Genomic DNA, 16,525 nt, shown 5'->3' on the forward strand with positions numbered 1-16,525 from the left:
CCACCCTGAGACTACATAGTGAATTCCAGGAGAACCTGAGCTAGAGTGAAACCCTATCTCAAAAAAAAAAAAAAAAAAAAAGCAAAGTATCTACTATCTGTCCAGTGGCATTGTGAAGTGCTCCTCAGTCTTCCTTGGCTTCTTACCACTGTCATTCTTGGGGTGGCGGTGCAAGGGAGCCTTCCTGTCCATCTACTTCACTGATAAAGACAGGAGGCCTGGGAAAGTGGGGACAGAATGGGCAGGGCCCCCATTAATTGTGGAAGAGTGAACAGTGTCCTTGATAGGGCACTGATAGGAAAGCACCAGGATTTGCGCATGCACCAGGCAGGGGTGCAGGATCTCCTCAACCTCATTCCTGGGTTGTTGCTCCCTTTCCTTGATGCTGGGAACAGTCACAAAGCAGGCAGAAAAGTCACTCATAGAAGAGAGGTACTCTTGAGTTCCTTTTTTCCTTTTCTTTATTTGTGACAGAGTTTCACTATGTAGCTCAGGCTGCTCATGATTCATAGTGATACTCTTGCCTCACTTTCCTAAGTGTGTGCTATCATACTCAACTGAGGAGACTTTTTTTTTCTTTTTCTTCCTTTTCTTTTTTTATTTTTATTTTTTTGAGGTAGGGTCTTGCTGTAGTCCAGGCTGACCTGGAATTCACTATGTAGTCTCAGAGTGATGTCAAATTCCCAGCAATCCTCCTACCTCTGCCTCCGGAGTGCTGGGATTAAGGTGTATGTCATCATACCCAGCTTATTTTTATTTTTTCATGAGAGAGAGGGAGAGAGACAGAATTGGCATGCCAGGGCCTCTAGCTACTGCTATACAACTCCAGACATGTGTGCTACCTTGTGTGCATGTGTTACCTTGTGTGTCTGGTTTATGTGGGTTCTGAGGACTTGAACCTAGGTCTTTAGGCTTCACAGGCCAGTGCCTTAACCACTAAGCCACTCCAGCTCCAGCCTTTTCTTTTTCTTTTTCTTTTTTTTCTTTTTTGATTTTTTGAGGTAGGGTCTCATTGTAGCTCAGGCTGACCTGAAATTTGCTATGTAGTCTCAGGGAGGCCTTGAACTCACAGTGATGCTCCTACCTCTGCCTCCCAAGTGCTGGGATTAAAGGCATGTACCACCATGCCCAGCTTCTTTTCTTTTCTTTTTCTTTTTTTTTTTAAGTTTAGAGAGACATTGTTAGATTAAGAAAAAGAAAGAAAGAAAGAAAGAAAGAAAGAAAGAAAGAAAGGAAGGAAGGAAGGAAGGAAGGAAGGAAGGAAGGAAGGAAGGAAGGAAGGAAGGGAGAAAGAAAGGGGGAGTATGAAGAGCTCCTGCCCAAAAGGAGGCAGGAGGGAATAAAGCCACCTTTTTTGAGACTGGGTAGTAGTCCAGGCTGGCCTATAACTCACTCTGTAGCAGAAGATGACCTTGAACTCGAGATCCTCCTGCTTCTGCCATCTGAGGGTTGGGATTACAGGCATATATCCCCGTACCCAGGCATGCTGGGGATTAAAGCCAGGGTTCTGGGTAAACACTCCATCAGCTGAGCTCTCTCTTCACCCCTGAGGAGTGTTTTCTTCCCACTATGTGTAGACTCATTTGCTAACCAGCTGTAGAAACTGCTGCTGTCACACCCAGTCCTCTCCGCAGGAGGACAGCCTCACCTTGTAAGGAAGTCTGGGACTCTGAATCTGCATACTCCTCCAGCAGCTTCACAGAGTCAGTGTCCTTCCCCGAGTACAGGGACAGATTGTCTAAGTTGTCCTCTAGCACCTTGCTGGGCATGTCAGGTGTTGGGAGACTGGGGTCCTGGTCCAAACCGCTCAGGCCCGTGTATAGTAGGTCTCGCATGCTGGGGCCCAGGTCCCGGTTGAGCGTGTCACTGCAGTTGAGCCCTTGGCTTTCTGAGAAAGAAAGAAGCTGTCCTTCTGCTGGGAGTGCTCCTTCCTCCCCAAGGCTGCACTGCTCCATGACACCCCAGGTCCTGGCCAGAACCCCTCTGCAGACAAACAAGGTGGTGACCGGAGTCAGAGAACAAAGAGCTAATTCCTAAAAAACAAAACAAAGAGGAATCAAAATTGTGAGGAAGCAATGTGGTATGGGCCAAAAGGGCATGTTCTTGACCAATTAATAGTAACATGGCCTTGGGCAAGTCACAGGAGTCCTAGTTTTCTCATCTGTCAGCAGGGCAGAAGAGTATGGAGTAAATTGTTTGTGTGTGTTAAAGCAGGGCCTCAAATAGTCCAGGCTAGCCTTGAACTTGCTTGCTGTGTAGCTGAGAATGATGTTGAATTTCTGATTCTCTTGCCTTGCATCCTGAATGCTGGGCTTACATGCATGTGCCTCCACATCCAATTTATGTGATGCTGGGATCTAACCCAAGGCATCATGCAGACCAGGCAGGCATTCAGAGTGAGCTACACCCTTACCCCTCTTCTTTTTATGTTTAGTATGGGTAGCTGTATGTATAGGCATTTGTGTACCATGGCACACATGTAAAGGTCTGAGGACAACTTAGAGGAGTTTGTCTTCTCCCTCTATGCTGCCTAACACAGGCTATTCCCTGTTGTTTGGACTGGCTGCTTACTTTGTGTGCACCAGTCTGGCTAGCCCTCAAGCTTTGCCTTCCCCTGGCTGCACTTCCCACTATAGAGGAGAATTGAGATCACAGATACAGGCACCACTTTTTGTTGTGTTTTGTTTTTGAGGTAGGGTCTTGCTCTAACCCAGGCTGACTTAGAGTTCACTATGTTGTCTCAGAGTGCCTTGAACTCATGGTGATCCTCCTATCTGGACCTCCTGAGTGTGTGTACCACCATGCTCAGGAGAGAGAGAGACAGACAGAGACAAAGAGTGAGAATGGGCATGCCAGGGCCTCTAGCCCCTGCAAATGAACTACAGATGCATGCTCCACTTTGAGCATCTGGATCTACATGGGTACTGGGGAATTGAACTCAGGTCATGAAGCTCTGCAGGTAAGCACCTTAACCACTAAGAAATCTCTCCAGTCCCCCCCCCATCTTTTTTTTTAATTTACTTTTATTTATTTGCAAGCAGAGAAAGATAGGAGACAAAGTAAGAATGGGCATACCATGGCCTCTAGTCACTGCAAACAAACTCCAGATGCATGTGCTCCTTTTGCATCTGGCTTATGTGGGTAGGTCCTGGGGAACTGAACCTGGGACCTTTGGCTTTGCAGGCAAATGACTTAACCACTAAGTCATCTCTCCAGCCCTCTCCCATCTTTTTTTTTTCAAGGTAGGATCTCACTCTAGTCCCAGACTGGCCGCGAACTCATACTCATGGCCCTCCTACCTCTGCCTCCCAAGTGCTGGGATTAAAGACATGTGCTGCCACACCACTTTGAATTCAGCTTTACGTAGATGTTGGGGAGTCAAACTCAAGCTGTAAGGCTTTTAAGCAAGCACCTTTAGCCACTGAGAAATCTATCCTGTCTCTCTTTATATTTTTATGTGGTTTCTAGAATGTTTTAATTACATAGAACTCATTTATTTTGGGGTATATGTGGTATGCATACATATGTGCATGTGCATATGTGGGTCAGAGGTTAATGTTGGGTGTCTTCCTCGCTCTTCACCTTATGTTTCTTTTATGTGTGTGAGCGCAGACACGTACATGCCATGGTGCATGTGTGGGGATCTGAGGACACATGGGTGACAGTATTTGCCTTGGGGTTTCTTGTTCACCACCTCGTATGGTGGGCTGGCTCACCATGAGCTTCCTGGGATGCTTGTTTCTGCCTTCCATTTCACCGCAGGCACACTAGGCATACAGACACCCTGCTTTGTGTGCATTCTGGGAGACCAAACTCAGATCATGACACTTGCACAGCAAGCCCTTTTAGCCTGGAACTACCTCCCCAGGCCTTTAACCTTGTTATTTGAGACAAGGCCTCTTACTCGAGTTGGAGCTCAGCCATCCAGCAAGTCCTTGGGGCTCTCTTCTCCTCAGCACGGGGACTATAGGTGTGCACTACTGCACCTGGCTTGGGGGTGCTGGTCCTCATATTTATATGGCAAGTGCTTTACTGACTGAGTTGTCTTCCTAGCCTCTTATACTGTATTTCTACTAATGAAAGCTACTTTGGGAGCTGGATACTGGGGGGATAATAGACACAGGAAAAGTGAGCTTTGTACTCATAGGAAATGGAGCACACACCTGTCATCCCAGCACTTGGGATGTGGACACAGGAGTACTATGAATTTTGAGTCTAGCCTAGACTACATAGCAACACTCTGTCTCAAAACAGCAAAAAAGAGGTCTGGAGAGATGGCTTAGCAGTTAAGGCACTTACCTGCAAAGCCAAAGGACCCAGGTTCAATTCTCTAGGACCCACATAAGCCAGATGCACATGATGGTACATGCCTCTGGAGTTCCTCTCCTGCCCCTTCACTCTCTGCCTCTCTCACTCTCTAATAAATAAATAAATAAAAATAAAATATTTTTAAAAGCAAAAAAGAGAGGCAGGCATGTAGCTTAGTGAAAGAATACTGTTTGAGAAAGAGAGGCTGATTGAGAGGGGGAGGGGATATGATGGAGAGTGGAGTATCAAAGGGGAAAGTGGGGGGAGAGAGGGAATTACCATGGGAAATTGTTTACACTTATGGAAGTTGTCAATAAAAAATTAAATAAAAGAGTACTGTTCAATACAGCACTCTTTTTGATAGCAGCAAAAAAAGAAAAGAGACAAGAAGGGGAGAAAAAGGAAGGAGGGAGGGAAGGAAAGAAGAGGGGAGAGGAGATGAGACGAGACGAGAGAAGAAACCTGGGGCTCCTGAAGCACCCGCTGTACACAGGAGAACCAAGCGACTGAATAGCCCCACACAGAGACCCAGACGTGCCACCCCAAGAGCTAAGGAGCAGCGGGACCACAAGAAGCAACAAAACCAAGCCCAAGAAACAAATGTGTTACTGTTGGGCAAGAATAAACACTCTTGGGCCTGGAAAGATGGCTTAGTGGTTAAGGTGCTTAGCTATAAAGCCTAAGGACCCAGGTTCGACTCTCCAGATCCCACGTAAGCCAGATACACAAAGGTGAAGCAAGCTCAAGGTAGCACATGCCCACTAGGTGGCACAAGTGTCTGGAGTTCTGAGGCCCTACTGGGCCAATTTTCTCTCTCTCCCTCTGCCTCTCTCTCTCCCCCTCTCTCTTAAAAATTTTTTAGCCAGGCATGGTGGCACATGCCTTTAATCCCAGCACTTGGAAGGCAGAGGCAGGAGGATTGCCATGAGTTCGAGGCCACCCTGAGACTCCATAGTGAATTCCAGGTTAGCCTGGGCTAGAGTAAGACCCTACCTTGAAAACCCAAAAAAATAAAATAAAATAAAATTGTAAAAAGGTGTCTAGAGCTGGTGATATGGCTTAGCAGTTAATTAAGACATGTGCCTGTGAACCCTAACGACCCACGTTCAATTCCCCAGTACCCACATAAGCCAGATGCACAAAATGGTGCATACTTTTGGAGTTTGTTTGCAGTGAATAGAGGCCCTGGTGTGCCCATTCTATCTATCTCACTCTCAAATAAATAAATAAATAAATAAATAAATAAATAAATAAAGTGTTTAAACTAGTAGAGTCTATTTACAAATTGGAAGAAAAAGAGAGGAGAATTTGTTTAAAAATACTACATGGGCCCGGCATGGTAACACACACCTTTAACTCCAGCACTTGGGAGGCAGAGGTAGGTGGATTGCCATGAGTTTGAGGCCACCCTAAGACTACATAGTGAATTCCAGGTCAGCCTGAGCCAGAGTGAGACCCTACCTCAACGCCCCCCCCAAAAAAAAAAGAAATGCTACATAGAGGGCTGGAGAGATGGCTTAGTGGTTAAAGCACTTGCCTCCAAAGCCTAAGGACCCAGGTTCAATCCTCCAGTACCAACATAAGCCAGATGCAGAAGATGGCACATGCATCTGGAGTTCATTTATAGTGGCTAGAGGCACTGGCATGACCATTCCTCCCTCCCTCTCACCCCCTCTAATAAATAAATTTTTAAAAATTTAAATACTGCATGGAGGGCTGGAGATATGGTTTGGTGGTTAAGTAGCTTGCCTGCAAAGCCTAAGGACCCAGGTTTGGTTCCCCAGAACCCACACAAGCCAGATGCACAAGGTGACACATGAGCACAAGGTGACGCGCACACAGATGACGCACACATCTGGAGTTCTATTGCAGTGGCTAGAAGCCCTGGTGTACCATTTCTCTCTCTCATAAATTAAAAAATGTTTTTAAATGCTGCATAGAGGGAAAAAATGACAAATTACTAAAATTAGAAATGAAAAAGGGGACCGGGTGTAGTGGCGCACGCCTTTAATCCTAGGAGGATCGCCAAGAGTTTGAGACCACCAGCTCTGCCGGGGCTAGAGTAAGACCCTACCAAAAAAAAAAAAAAAAGGGAAGATAAAAAGAGCCAGGCATGGTAGCGCACACCTTTAATTCCAACACTCGGGAGGCAGAGGTAGGAGGATCACCATGAATTCAAGGCCACCCTGCGACTCCATAGTGAATTCCAGGTCAGCCTGGGCTACAGTGAGACCCTACCTTGAAAAACCAAAGAAAGAAAGGAAGGAAGGGAGGGAGGGAGGGAGGAAAGACGGAAGGCTATAGATATGGCTAGTGGTTAAGGTGCTTGCCTGCAAAGCCTAAAGACATATGCTCAACTCTCTGGTCCCATGTAAACCAGACACACAAGGTGATGCAAGTACACAAAGCCACACATGCACAGAAGGTGCTGCACGCATCTGGAGTTTGATTGTAGTGGCTGGAGGCCCTGGCATGCCAGTTCTCTTCCTCCCTCTCTCATAAAAAAAAAATTACAAAAAAAGAGGGGGATTGGTATCAGCATGGATTTAATCCCTGCACTGAAAATAAAAAGGACAAAAGGAGAGAGCCAGGTACAGTGCCACACACTTGTAATCCTATCACTTGGGAGATGGGAGCAGGATAATCAGGAGTTCAAGGTCATCCTCAACTACATAGCAAGTCAAGGCTAGGATGGGCTACATGAAACCCTGTATGAGGAACTAAAGAGGGGGCATTATGGGGCTGGACAGATGGTTTAGTGGTTAAGGTGCTTGCCTGTGAAGCCTAAGGACCCAGGTTTGATTCCCCAGGACCCACAGGTGCACAAGGTGACACATGTGTCTGGAGTTTGTCTGCAGTGGTTAGAGGCCCTGCCATGCCCATTCTCTTCCTCCCTCTCTTTCTCTCAAATAAATAAATAAAATATTTTTTAAAAAGAGGGGGGCTGGAGAGATGGCGTAGCGGTTAAGCGCTTGCCTGTGAAGCCTAAGGACCCCGGTTCGAGACTCGGTTCCCCAGGTCCCACGTTAGCCAGATGCACAAGGGGGCGCACGTGTCTGGAGTTTGTTTGCAGAGGCTGGAAGCCCTGGCGCGCCCATTCTCTCTCTCTCTCCCTCTCTCTGTCTTTCTCTCTGTGTCTGTCGCTCTCAAATAAATAAAATAAAAAATTTAAAAAGAGGGGGCAAAAAATAAAAGGAATGATAAAGGAATAAATACTATGCACAATTGTATTTAGATAATGTATTAACATGTTGGGTTAGATAAACTGGTTACTTTAGCTATCTCATTTAGATGCAACAAGTGAGAAACTTAAATAAAAGTGGGAAAACTCGGGGAACTGGAGAGATGGCTCAGCAGTTAAGGCACTTGCCTGCTTAGCCTAATGACTCAGGTTTGATTCCTCAATACCCACATAAAGTCAGATGCACAAAGTGGCATGTGCATCTGGAATCTGTTTATAGTGGCTGGAGGTCCATTCTCTCTGTCTCTCATTTATCTCTCTGTGCTTGCAAGTAAATAAATAAAAATATAGGCCTGCTTCGTGGCGCAGGCCTTTAATCCCAGCACTCAGGAGGGGCAGAGGTATGTGGATCACCATGAGTTCTAGGTAACCCTGAGACTACCCAGTGAAGTCCAGGTCAGCCTGGGCTAGAGCAAGACCCTACCTCAAAGAGAGAGAGAGAGAAAAGGAGGGGAGAGAAGAGGAGAGGAAGAGAAGTAGAGACCAGAAGGGAGAAAAGAAAGAAAAAACAAGAGTTTGAATTAGTAATCTAAAACCTTCTCATTCACCCCACCACAGAAACAATAAGCATTAAGTACCAGTGAAAGGTCCGCAGGCCCTCTCAAGAACAGGTGATGGACTGGCTGTAACTGAGGGATCTTGTGCACTTTAACTTACCCAGCCCATCCCACTCCCCAGCTCAGCAGTGGTCTCGAAGATAAGAGCCCATGTGTCTGGAGTGGGTTCATGGAGCTAGATGGAAAAGAGAGAATTTTGTTCTCAAACAGCGCTGGCTGTCTGAACTGTCAGTGGCTCCCTGCAAGCCTATGGTAAGGTCTTGCCCTTATTCTGCCTAATTTGGAACTTTCTCAGCGTGGAGATGGGCTATGGGAGGCAAGCCTTTGTTGAAAAGATTACAAGCAAATGAAGCACTGCTGTGGCCTGGGGCAAAGGATACTAATGAGACAAACAAGAGACAAATGACAGGCCTGGGCTGGGGTAGCTGAGGAGGCACACCGTCAGAGAATAAGAGCTGTGAAGAGCTTTCACGCTGGCAGCTTCTTACAGAGCTAAATATAATTATAAATTATATAGTCATGGAAGTGTACGAGAGCATGTAGAAGTTTATGGCCACACAAAGACCTGCCACAAATGTGTCTGACAATCCTGTGCAAAGAGCAGGAAGCTACCAAGATGACCTCAGTGTGTGAGTGCATACATGAACCGTGATAAATCCAGAGAGTAAAGTAATATTCAGCAGTAACAGGACAACATGCTATCCAGCCACAAAGACATGGGAGGACCTTGAATATGAGAATGAGAATAAAGCCAGTATGAAAAGGCTACATACAATATGACTTCTACCATATAACATTTTGAAAGATGCACAACTTTGGGAACATTTCAAAGATCAGTGATTTCGGGCTGGAGAGATGGCTTAGTGATTAAGGTATTTGCCTACAAAGCCCAAGGACCCAGGTCCAACTCCCCAGGACCCACACAAGCCATATGTTTAAGGTGGCACATACATCTGGAGTTTGTTTGCAGTGGCTGAAAGGCCCTGGTGCATCTATTCTCTGTCTGTCTGTCTGTCTGTTTCTCTCTCTCTCTCTCTCTCTCTCCCTCCTCCCCCCCCATAAACTAAATAAAGTAAAAAGACAAAAAATTTTAAACTGGTGATTTCCAGGGCTGGGGGCAGAAGAGGATAAACATGTGAAGAAAAAAGGCACTGGGGTGGGGGATGGGTAGAATGCTGTGTGGAGAACTATTATGGTCTAGACATTACATATTTGTCAAAACCCACTGAATTACACACCACGTGGACTTTTACTTCAAAATAAAAGCAGAGGGGCTTGTTTGCAAAGCCTGATGGCCTATATTCAATTCCCCAATACCCACTTAAACCAGATGTACAAAATGATGCACACATCTGGAGTTCGTTAGCAATGGCAGGAGGCCCTGGCATGTGCATGCTTTCTTTCTTTCTCTCTCTCAAATAAAAAAAAAAAATTAAGTTATTTATTTGAGAGAAAGAGGGAGAAAAAGAGAGGGAGAATGGGTGCACCAGGGCCTCCAGCCACTGCAAATGAACTCCAGACACATACGCCACCTTGTGCATCTGATTTTACATGGGTCCTGGGGAATTGAACTTGAGTCCTTAGAGTTTGCAGGCAAGCACTAACTGCTGAGCCATCTCTTCAACCCCAATTAAATACATTGTAACAATAAAATAAAAGCAGAAGGACTAGGGAGATGGCTTGCCAGTTAAAAGCACTTGTTTGCAAAGCCTGACAACCCAGGTTCAATTCCCAAGTCCTTACATAAAGCCAGATGCACAGAGTGGCATGTGCATTTTGAGTTTGTTTGCAGTGGCTAGAGAACCTGGTCTGTCTCTCTCTCTTCCTCCTTCTCTCTTACTAATAAATAAAATAAAATAAAGCAGCATGTCCATGTTCCTGGGAACCTAGTAAGCCATGTAATCAAGGAAAGCAGGGTTGTACATGTTCATAAAAGACCCAAGACGGCTCTAAGCTCTTGCCTCAAGCTGACCTTTGCTCTGTGTGAGGATGTGAAGGAGGAGGCAGTGTACTGCCTGGCTGAGTGCTTCAGGATGTCCCAGTACTCACACAAGTGCCTAGTTACACATCAGTGGTTTTGTTTGTGTTTTTGCTCCAGACATTTAAGGAAATCTGTTAAGATACTACCTCACCACTAAACCAGAAGGACAGACTTCACTGACCATTCGTGACAAAATACTTTTCCAAATTAGTTTTTAAATGATACTAAGCAAACAATTACAGCCCACAGTAAGCAACCACAGCCAGCCTGCGGGTCAGGAGATTCTGACTGCCAAAGTTACCAGACTATGATTTTCAAAATGCCCAGTTTTCTTTCTTTCTTTTTGTTTTTGTTTTTTGAGGTAGTGTCTTACTCTAGCTCAGGCTGACCTAGAATTCACTATGTAGTTTCAGGGTAGCCTCAAACTCTTGGAGATCCTCCTACCTCTGCCTCCCAAGTGCTGGGATTAGAGGTATGCGCCACTATGCCCAGCTTTTTTTTTTTTTTTTAAATTTCCAGCTCTCTAACAATAGCAACAAAAAATGAGAGCTAGCATGGTGGCACACCATTGATCCCAGTACTCAGAAGGCTGAGGTGGGAGGATCACTTGTGAGTTGGAGCCCAGTCTGGAATTGCAGAGTGAGTTGCAGGTCAGCCTGGGCTAAGTGAGATCTTACCTCAAAAAAAATAGGCACACAAACAAACAAAAAAGTAGGGCTCATTTAGATGGCCACTCATCCCATACAAATGGAATCATACAACATAGTGAATTTCAGGTCAGAATTCTGGTATTATTTTAAATATTATTTATACCAGCTGACAGAAAGCTAGAAGAAGCCATTCTACATGCAGTTCAATGGGAGAAAGAGAAATCACCAGTGAAGATACTCAACAGTGGACACTGCCAGCCTTATAATTGGCCAGCCAGGCCAAATGAGCCAATGGGTGCAATAGGGGCACATCTGTCATGGTGGAAACCAACTGCCCTCTAATTGGACTGGAGGCCTGCTCCATGGGAGGGAATACATCCCTGATACTGAAAACCTAAAACGGGTAGTCATGAGCCGTAGGGGGTGTAGCATCTGCTGTTGTCTGGCCAAATGTATATACTATGCTCACCAAACTGCCCAGTAAGCACTTCTCTTAATGTTCATACCCTTATATTAATGCTACTCTCACTTTTAGTAGAGAATCTTTTCTTTTCAGATGGCAATGACCTTGGGATGACTCAGAAGGCATCACGGTGCTGAAAAGTGACAGAGGAGTGCTCAGCATTGAGACACCTCTATCACACCTTCCAAGGCTCAGGGTCTATTGTGGAAGAGGTGGCTGAAAGAATGTAAGAGCCAAAGGAAGGGTAGGACTCCTTACAATGTGCTGCCCCAGACACAAAATGGCCTGGATATCCATGACCTCACAGTACCTGACACTATCTATACAAGACCATCATAATGGGAGGAAAAGATCATGACATCAAAATAAAAGAGAGACTGATTAAGAGGGGGAGGGGATATAATGAATGGAGTTCCAAAGGGGAAAGTAGGGGAAGAGAGGGAATTACCATGAGATATTATTTACAATAATGGAAGTTGTCAATAAAAATAAATAAATTTTATGGTGCTGGAGAGATTGCTTAGTGGTTAAGGTGTTTGCCTGCAAACCAAAGGATCTTGGTTCTATTCCCCAGGACACACGTAAGCCAGATGCACAAGGTGGCACATACATCTAGAGTTCGTTTGCAGTGGCTGAAGGCCCTGGAGTGCCCATTCTCTCTGTCAAATAAATAAGTAAATATAAAGTAAAAATAAATAAATAAATTTTAATTGCAGCATAAAATACAATAAATAAATAAATAAAAGGCCCATAGAGGCTGGGGAGATGGCTCAGTGATTAAAGGTGCTTTCTTGCAATGCCTGTTGGTCAAGGTTTGACTCTTTATCAAACACATAAAGCCAGATGCACAAAGTGGCACATACCTCTACAGTTTGTTTGCAGTGTCAAGAGACTGTGTGCCCATTTCTTTGTCTTTCTCAAATACATAAATTGACAAGCTATCAATAAGAGACTGGAGCCAGGCGTGGTGGCACACACCTTTAATCCCAGCACTCAAGAGGTGGGGTAGGAGGATCACCATGAGTTTGAAGCCACCCTCAGACTACATAGTGAATTCCAGGTTGGCCTGAACTAGAGTGAGGCCCTACCTCAAAACAGACTGGTGCATGCTTGCATGTGCACACAGTTACATATACACATATAAGTAAATAAAAAATATTTAAACAAGGGCTGGAGAGATGGCTTAGCAGTTAAGCGCTTGCCTGTGGAGCCTAAGGACCCCGGCTTGAGGCTGGATTCCCCAGGACCCACGTTAGCCAGATGCACAAGGGGGCACATGTGTCTAGAGTTCATTTGCAGTGGCTGGAGGCCCTGGCACACCCATTCTCTCTCTCTGTCTATCTGCCTCTTTCTCTTTCTGTCTGTTGTTCTCAAATAAATAAATAAAAATAAACAAAAAATAAATTTAAAAAGTATTTAAACAAGTATGCTGGGCGTGGTAGCTCACAACTACAATCCCAGTACTCGCAAGGCTGAGAAAGAAGGACTGCCATGAGTTTGAGGCCAGTCTAGGCTACAGAATGAGTTCCAGGCTAGACTGGGCTACATGAGACCCTGCCTAATAATAAAAAATAATAATAAGGTCAATCATTCCATGACTAGTGGAGGAAGAGGAGTAACTCTGCTACAAAATGCTACAACTTTTGGTGTGAGAAACCTAACACATAGGGGTAAATGGCATTCACTGTTGCATTGTTTGGAGGCAAGAGGCAAAAAGTGACCTGAATGTCTCCCTAGTCTACAAAGATATTTTTATTTTTTTAATTTGACTTACTGATTTGCATGTATATATGGGTTTGTCAGAGTCCCTTGCTTCTGTAAACAAATGCCCATCTGGCTTTATGTGGATGGCTGGGTAATTGAACCTAGGCTGGCAGCTTTGAAAATATGAGCCTTTAACCCTTGGCCATGTATCTCCTTAGTCCCTACAAAGATAAGTTTATTTAGTCTGTAGTATTTATTTAAATATTTTTTGTTTTATTTCTGTATGTATATATGTATGTATGTATTATGTATGCATGTATGTATATATTTGACAGAGAAAGAGGGAGAAAGAGTGAGAGAATGGGCATGCCAGGGCCTCCAGCCACTGCCAACAAACTCCAGACACATGCACCTCTTTGTGCATCTGGGTCCTGTGGAATCAAACCTGGGTCCTTTGGCTTTGCAGGCAAATGCCTTAACCACTAACCCATCCCTCCAGCCCTATTTAAGTATTTTTAATTCATTACCAAGTTGAAAGATACATAACTGGGCTGTCCACAAAAGCTTCCTTTGTTGATGGAACTATTCTAAACTTGCACTCTCCCACATGATAATCACTAGCTATGGAGCGCTTAGAAATGTACCACTGAGGAACTAAGTTTTTGGTTTAATTTAATGTCCATTAAATGTAAATTAGTCAGGTATGGTGGCACATGCTAATAATTCCAGCACTCGGGAGACTGACACTGCAATAATTCAAGTTCAAGACTAGCCTGGGCTATATAATGAGACCTTGTCACAAATCAATAAGTATTTTAAAATAAACAGGATGTGATGCATGATGCTGAGACAAGATTATAACAACTTTGAGGCCACCTGAGCTAGGAGACCCTGTGTCAAATAAATAAATATGTAAATTGCTATAAACAGTAAATGGCTACTACATTGAATACCACAGATATAAATTTTTCATTAAAATAGGCTTTCCTACTTCTTTTTTAAATTTTTTACATGTGTGTGTGGAAATGCCAGGGTCTCTTAATGCTTTCTGCAAATGGCCATCAGATGCTTGTGCCACCTTTTGCATCTGGCCTTATGGGGGCTGGAAAACTGAGCCCAGGTCACAAGCTTTGCAAACATACCTTTAACCTCTGAACCATTTTCCTATCCCAGGCTTTCCTAATTCTTTAGGTTTTTGTTTGTTTTGTTTTGTTTTTTTGAGGTAGGGTCTTGCTCTAGGCCAGGCTGACCTGGAATTCACTATGTAGTCTTGGGGTGACCTTTAACTCACCTACCTGCCTTCCACTTTTGACTGCCTGTCTCTGAAAAGCTCTGAGTTATAGCCCTGAGCCAATAAGAAACCCTCCAGCTTGCTTTATTGATTTTTTTTTTATTTTAGAGAGAGAAAGAATTGGTGCACCAGGGCCTCAGCCACTGAAATTGAACTCCAGACACTTGTGCCACCTAGTGGGTATGTACAACCTCACACTTGCCTCACCTTTGTGCGTCTAGCTTACATGAGATCTGGAGAGTTGAACATGGGTCCTTAGGCTTTGCAGGCAAGAGTCTTAACTACTAAGCCATCTCTTCAGCTCTACTTATTGATTTTTGCAATGGACATCAACAATGAAAACACAGACTGGAGAAATGTTTCAGCGGTTAAGGAGCTTGCTTGCAAAGACTAAAGACCCAGTTCAATTTCCCAGTACTTACATGGAGCCAGATGCACAAAGTGGCTCATGCATCTGGAGATCGTTTGCAGTAGCAAGAGGCCCTAATGGGCCCATTTTCGTTCTTGCTCTCTCTCTCTCTCTCTCCCTTCCTCCCTTTCTTTCTCTCTCCTTGCAAATGAGAATTTTTTTAAAAAATGAAAATACACACAAGCTAATAAAAATCTGCTTTCCTCCAAGAAGGTTAGCATGCATTGCGTGATCTTTTTCCTTGTACAAGTTCTCATTAGTGTAAACTCTCAGAAACCCTTAACAAATGGATGTGTCTCTCAAAGCAGGTGTCTTTGGACATGTGCAAAGGAAGGAACTCACCAGAAGAGCAAGTGAGGCCAATCTCCAGGGAATGGGAAGACCCAGTTTAGGCCCCACAGGGAGGAGGTTCAGCTAACAATCAGGACCTTGATTTATTTCCTCCTCAAAGGCTGGGTGGTAATTGCAGAACACACATCCAATTTCTTTTGCCCTGAAAACAGTAAGTGAAAGGGACCGTCAGAAGCTGGGTCCCAAAAGAAACAAGGATGCAGCGGGCATGAAGTCCTGGTGGGGTCGGGCACTTTTTGGTAGAAAGCAATAGTAGACTAGGGAGATAGATTAAGGGGGAAGAGTTTCTGGGTAAGAAAAGAAATTAATTTTTCCTTATCCTTTCCCAGCCCAGGTAGGAACCTACAGAGTTTTGCTCTGAGAAGTCTAATTGGGGTGGGACTGAGGATGGAAAGAAATTTGTATTGGAAAGCTGAAGGAGCGAAGGGAGGAGGGCTGGAGAAATAAAAACATCGGATGAAAAACTGGAAGAAATAATCTGGTTTCTTATAAATTGAAAAATGTTCCAAAACAGTGAGAGTCTACATAAGAAAAAACGATTTTTTGCTGTTCCAGAAAGGCGAGCAGGGAGGGATTGGTAGTTCTACTAGGAACAAGCTCATAAAAAGTGCGGGGAGAGGCGTCGTCCGAGGAAGACAGAAGAGACTTTTGTTTGTGCAGGAAGATCCTCAAATTAAACACCCGGGGGTTCCCCGAAAATGAGGAGGAAGGGGGGTGCTGGGCAGAGGGGCCTGGAAGGGACGTGGGATGCAAGGCCCACATGCAGAATGGGGAGTTCGGGTAGGGCCTTCGGCACGAGCTGGGGGTGCTGCCAGGGGGCAGTTGGGGCCGGGAGGGGGCTCTGAAAGAAAGAAAAGGGGGTGCAGCGAGCCAGGGGGCCCTGGAGAGTCCTGTCCAAGGAGGAGAGGGGGAGCGGGGGTGCTGCGGGGCTGCAGCGGGGCCTGGAGCTGTTGGGCTGCAGAAGGTGCGTGCCGGCGCGGGGCGAGGGGCGAGCCCCCCACAGGAAGCGCGACGGGGGCCACTGAGAGGGCGAAGGGGGGGAAGGACTGAGAAGAGAGGAAGGGGCAGGAAAACGGGGGGGACGGGCAGAGGGAGCCGGGGCAAGGGGACAAGGTCAGCAGCAACCGGGTTTTACCCGCCCCCGGGGGCTCGCGCGCCGGGGCCTCGCGACTCGCACCTCGCGGGGCCTCGCAGCGCAGCGGCCGCCCGTCAGGCACGCGCCAGCCCCACGACGACGACGCCGGCCCGGCGCAGCGCGCACGCGCAGCCCGAGCGCGCCGGCCTCGGACCCCCGGCGAGGCGCGCGTGCGCGTGCGCGGCCCGGCGCGCCTCTCCCAGGAGCGGCCGCGCGCCATCTGGGCTCCCGGCGCGTGCACGCTGGGAGGCGCGGCATCCACGGGGGCGGAGGAGAAGCGAGGGGCGGAGCCTGCGGCGGTCATGTGACGCTCCGCGGCCCGGGAAAGGAGGCGGTTGGTTGCCATTTTGCGAGGCTGGCAGTTGAGGGCTGCGGAGCAAAGGCGAGGGCCGGCAAAGCTGCAGGGGCCGGGCGGGGTGGAACTAGCCCAGGACC

At 46.1% G+C, this 16,525-nt stretch overlaps 1 protein-coding gene across 1 annotated transcript in view; it reads right to left on the minus strand.

Annotated features, from left to right (window-relative positions):
- Positions 1-14,990, minus strand: part of Znf541 (zinc finger protein 541) — a 45,807-nt gene extending 30,817 nt beyond the window's left edge. The window contains exons 1-2 of the mRNA XM_045134050.1: positions 14,947-14,990; positions 1,649-2,033 (exon numbers count right to left, since the gene is read on the minus strand). Coding sequence (XP_044989985.1) covers positions 1,649-1,955 — 307 coding nt within the window. The 5' untranslated portion in view covers positions 1,956-2,033; positions 14,947-14,990. The remainder of the gene's footprint in view (positions 1-1,648; positions 2,034-14,946) is intronic.
- Positions 14,991-16,525: the final 1,535 nt, after the last annotated feature.

This window comes from Jaculus jaculus, chromosome 14, assembly GCF_020740685.1.
Source record: "Jaculus jaculus isolate mJacJac1 chromosome 14, mJacJac1.mat.Y.cur, whole genome shotgun sequence".
Taxonomy (NCBI): Eukaryota; Metazoa; Chordata; class Mammalia; order Rodentia; family Dipodidae; genus Jaculus; species Jaculus jaculus.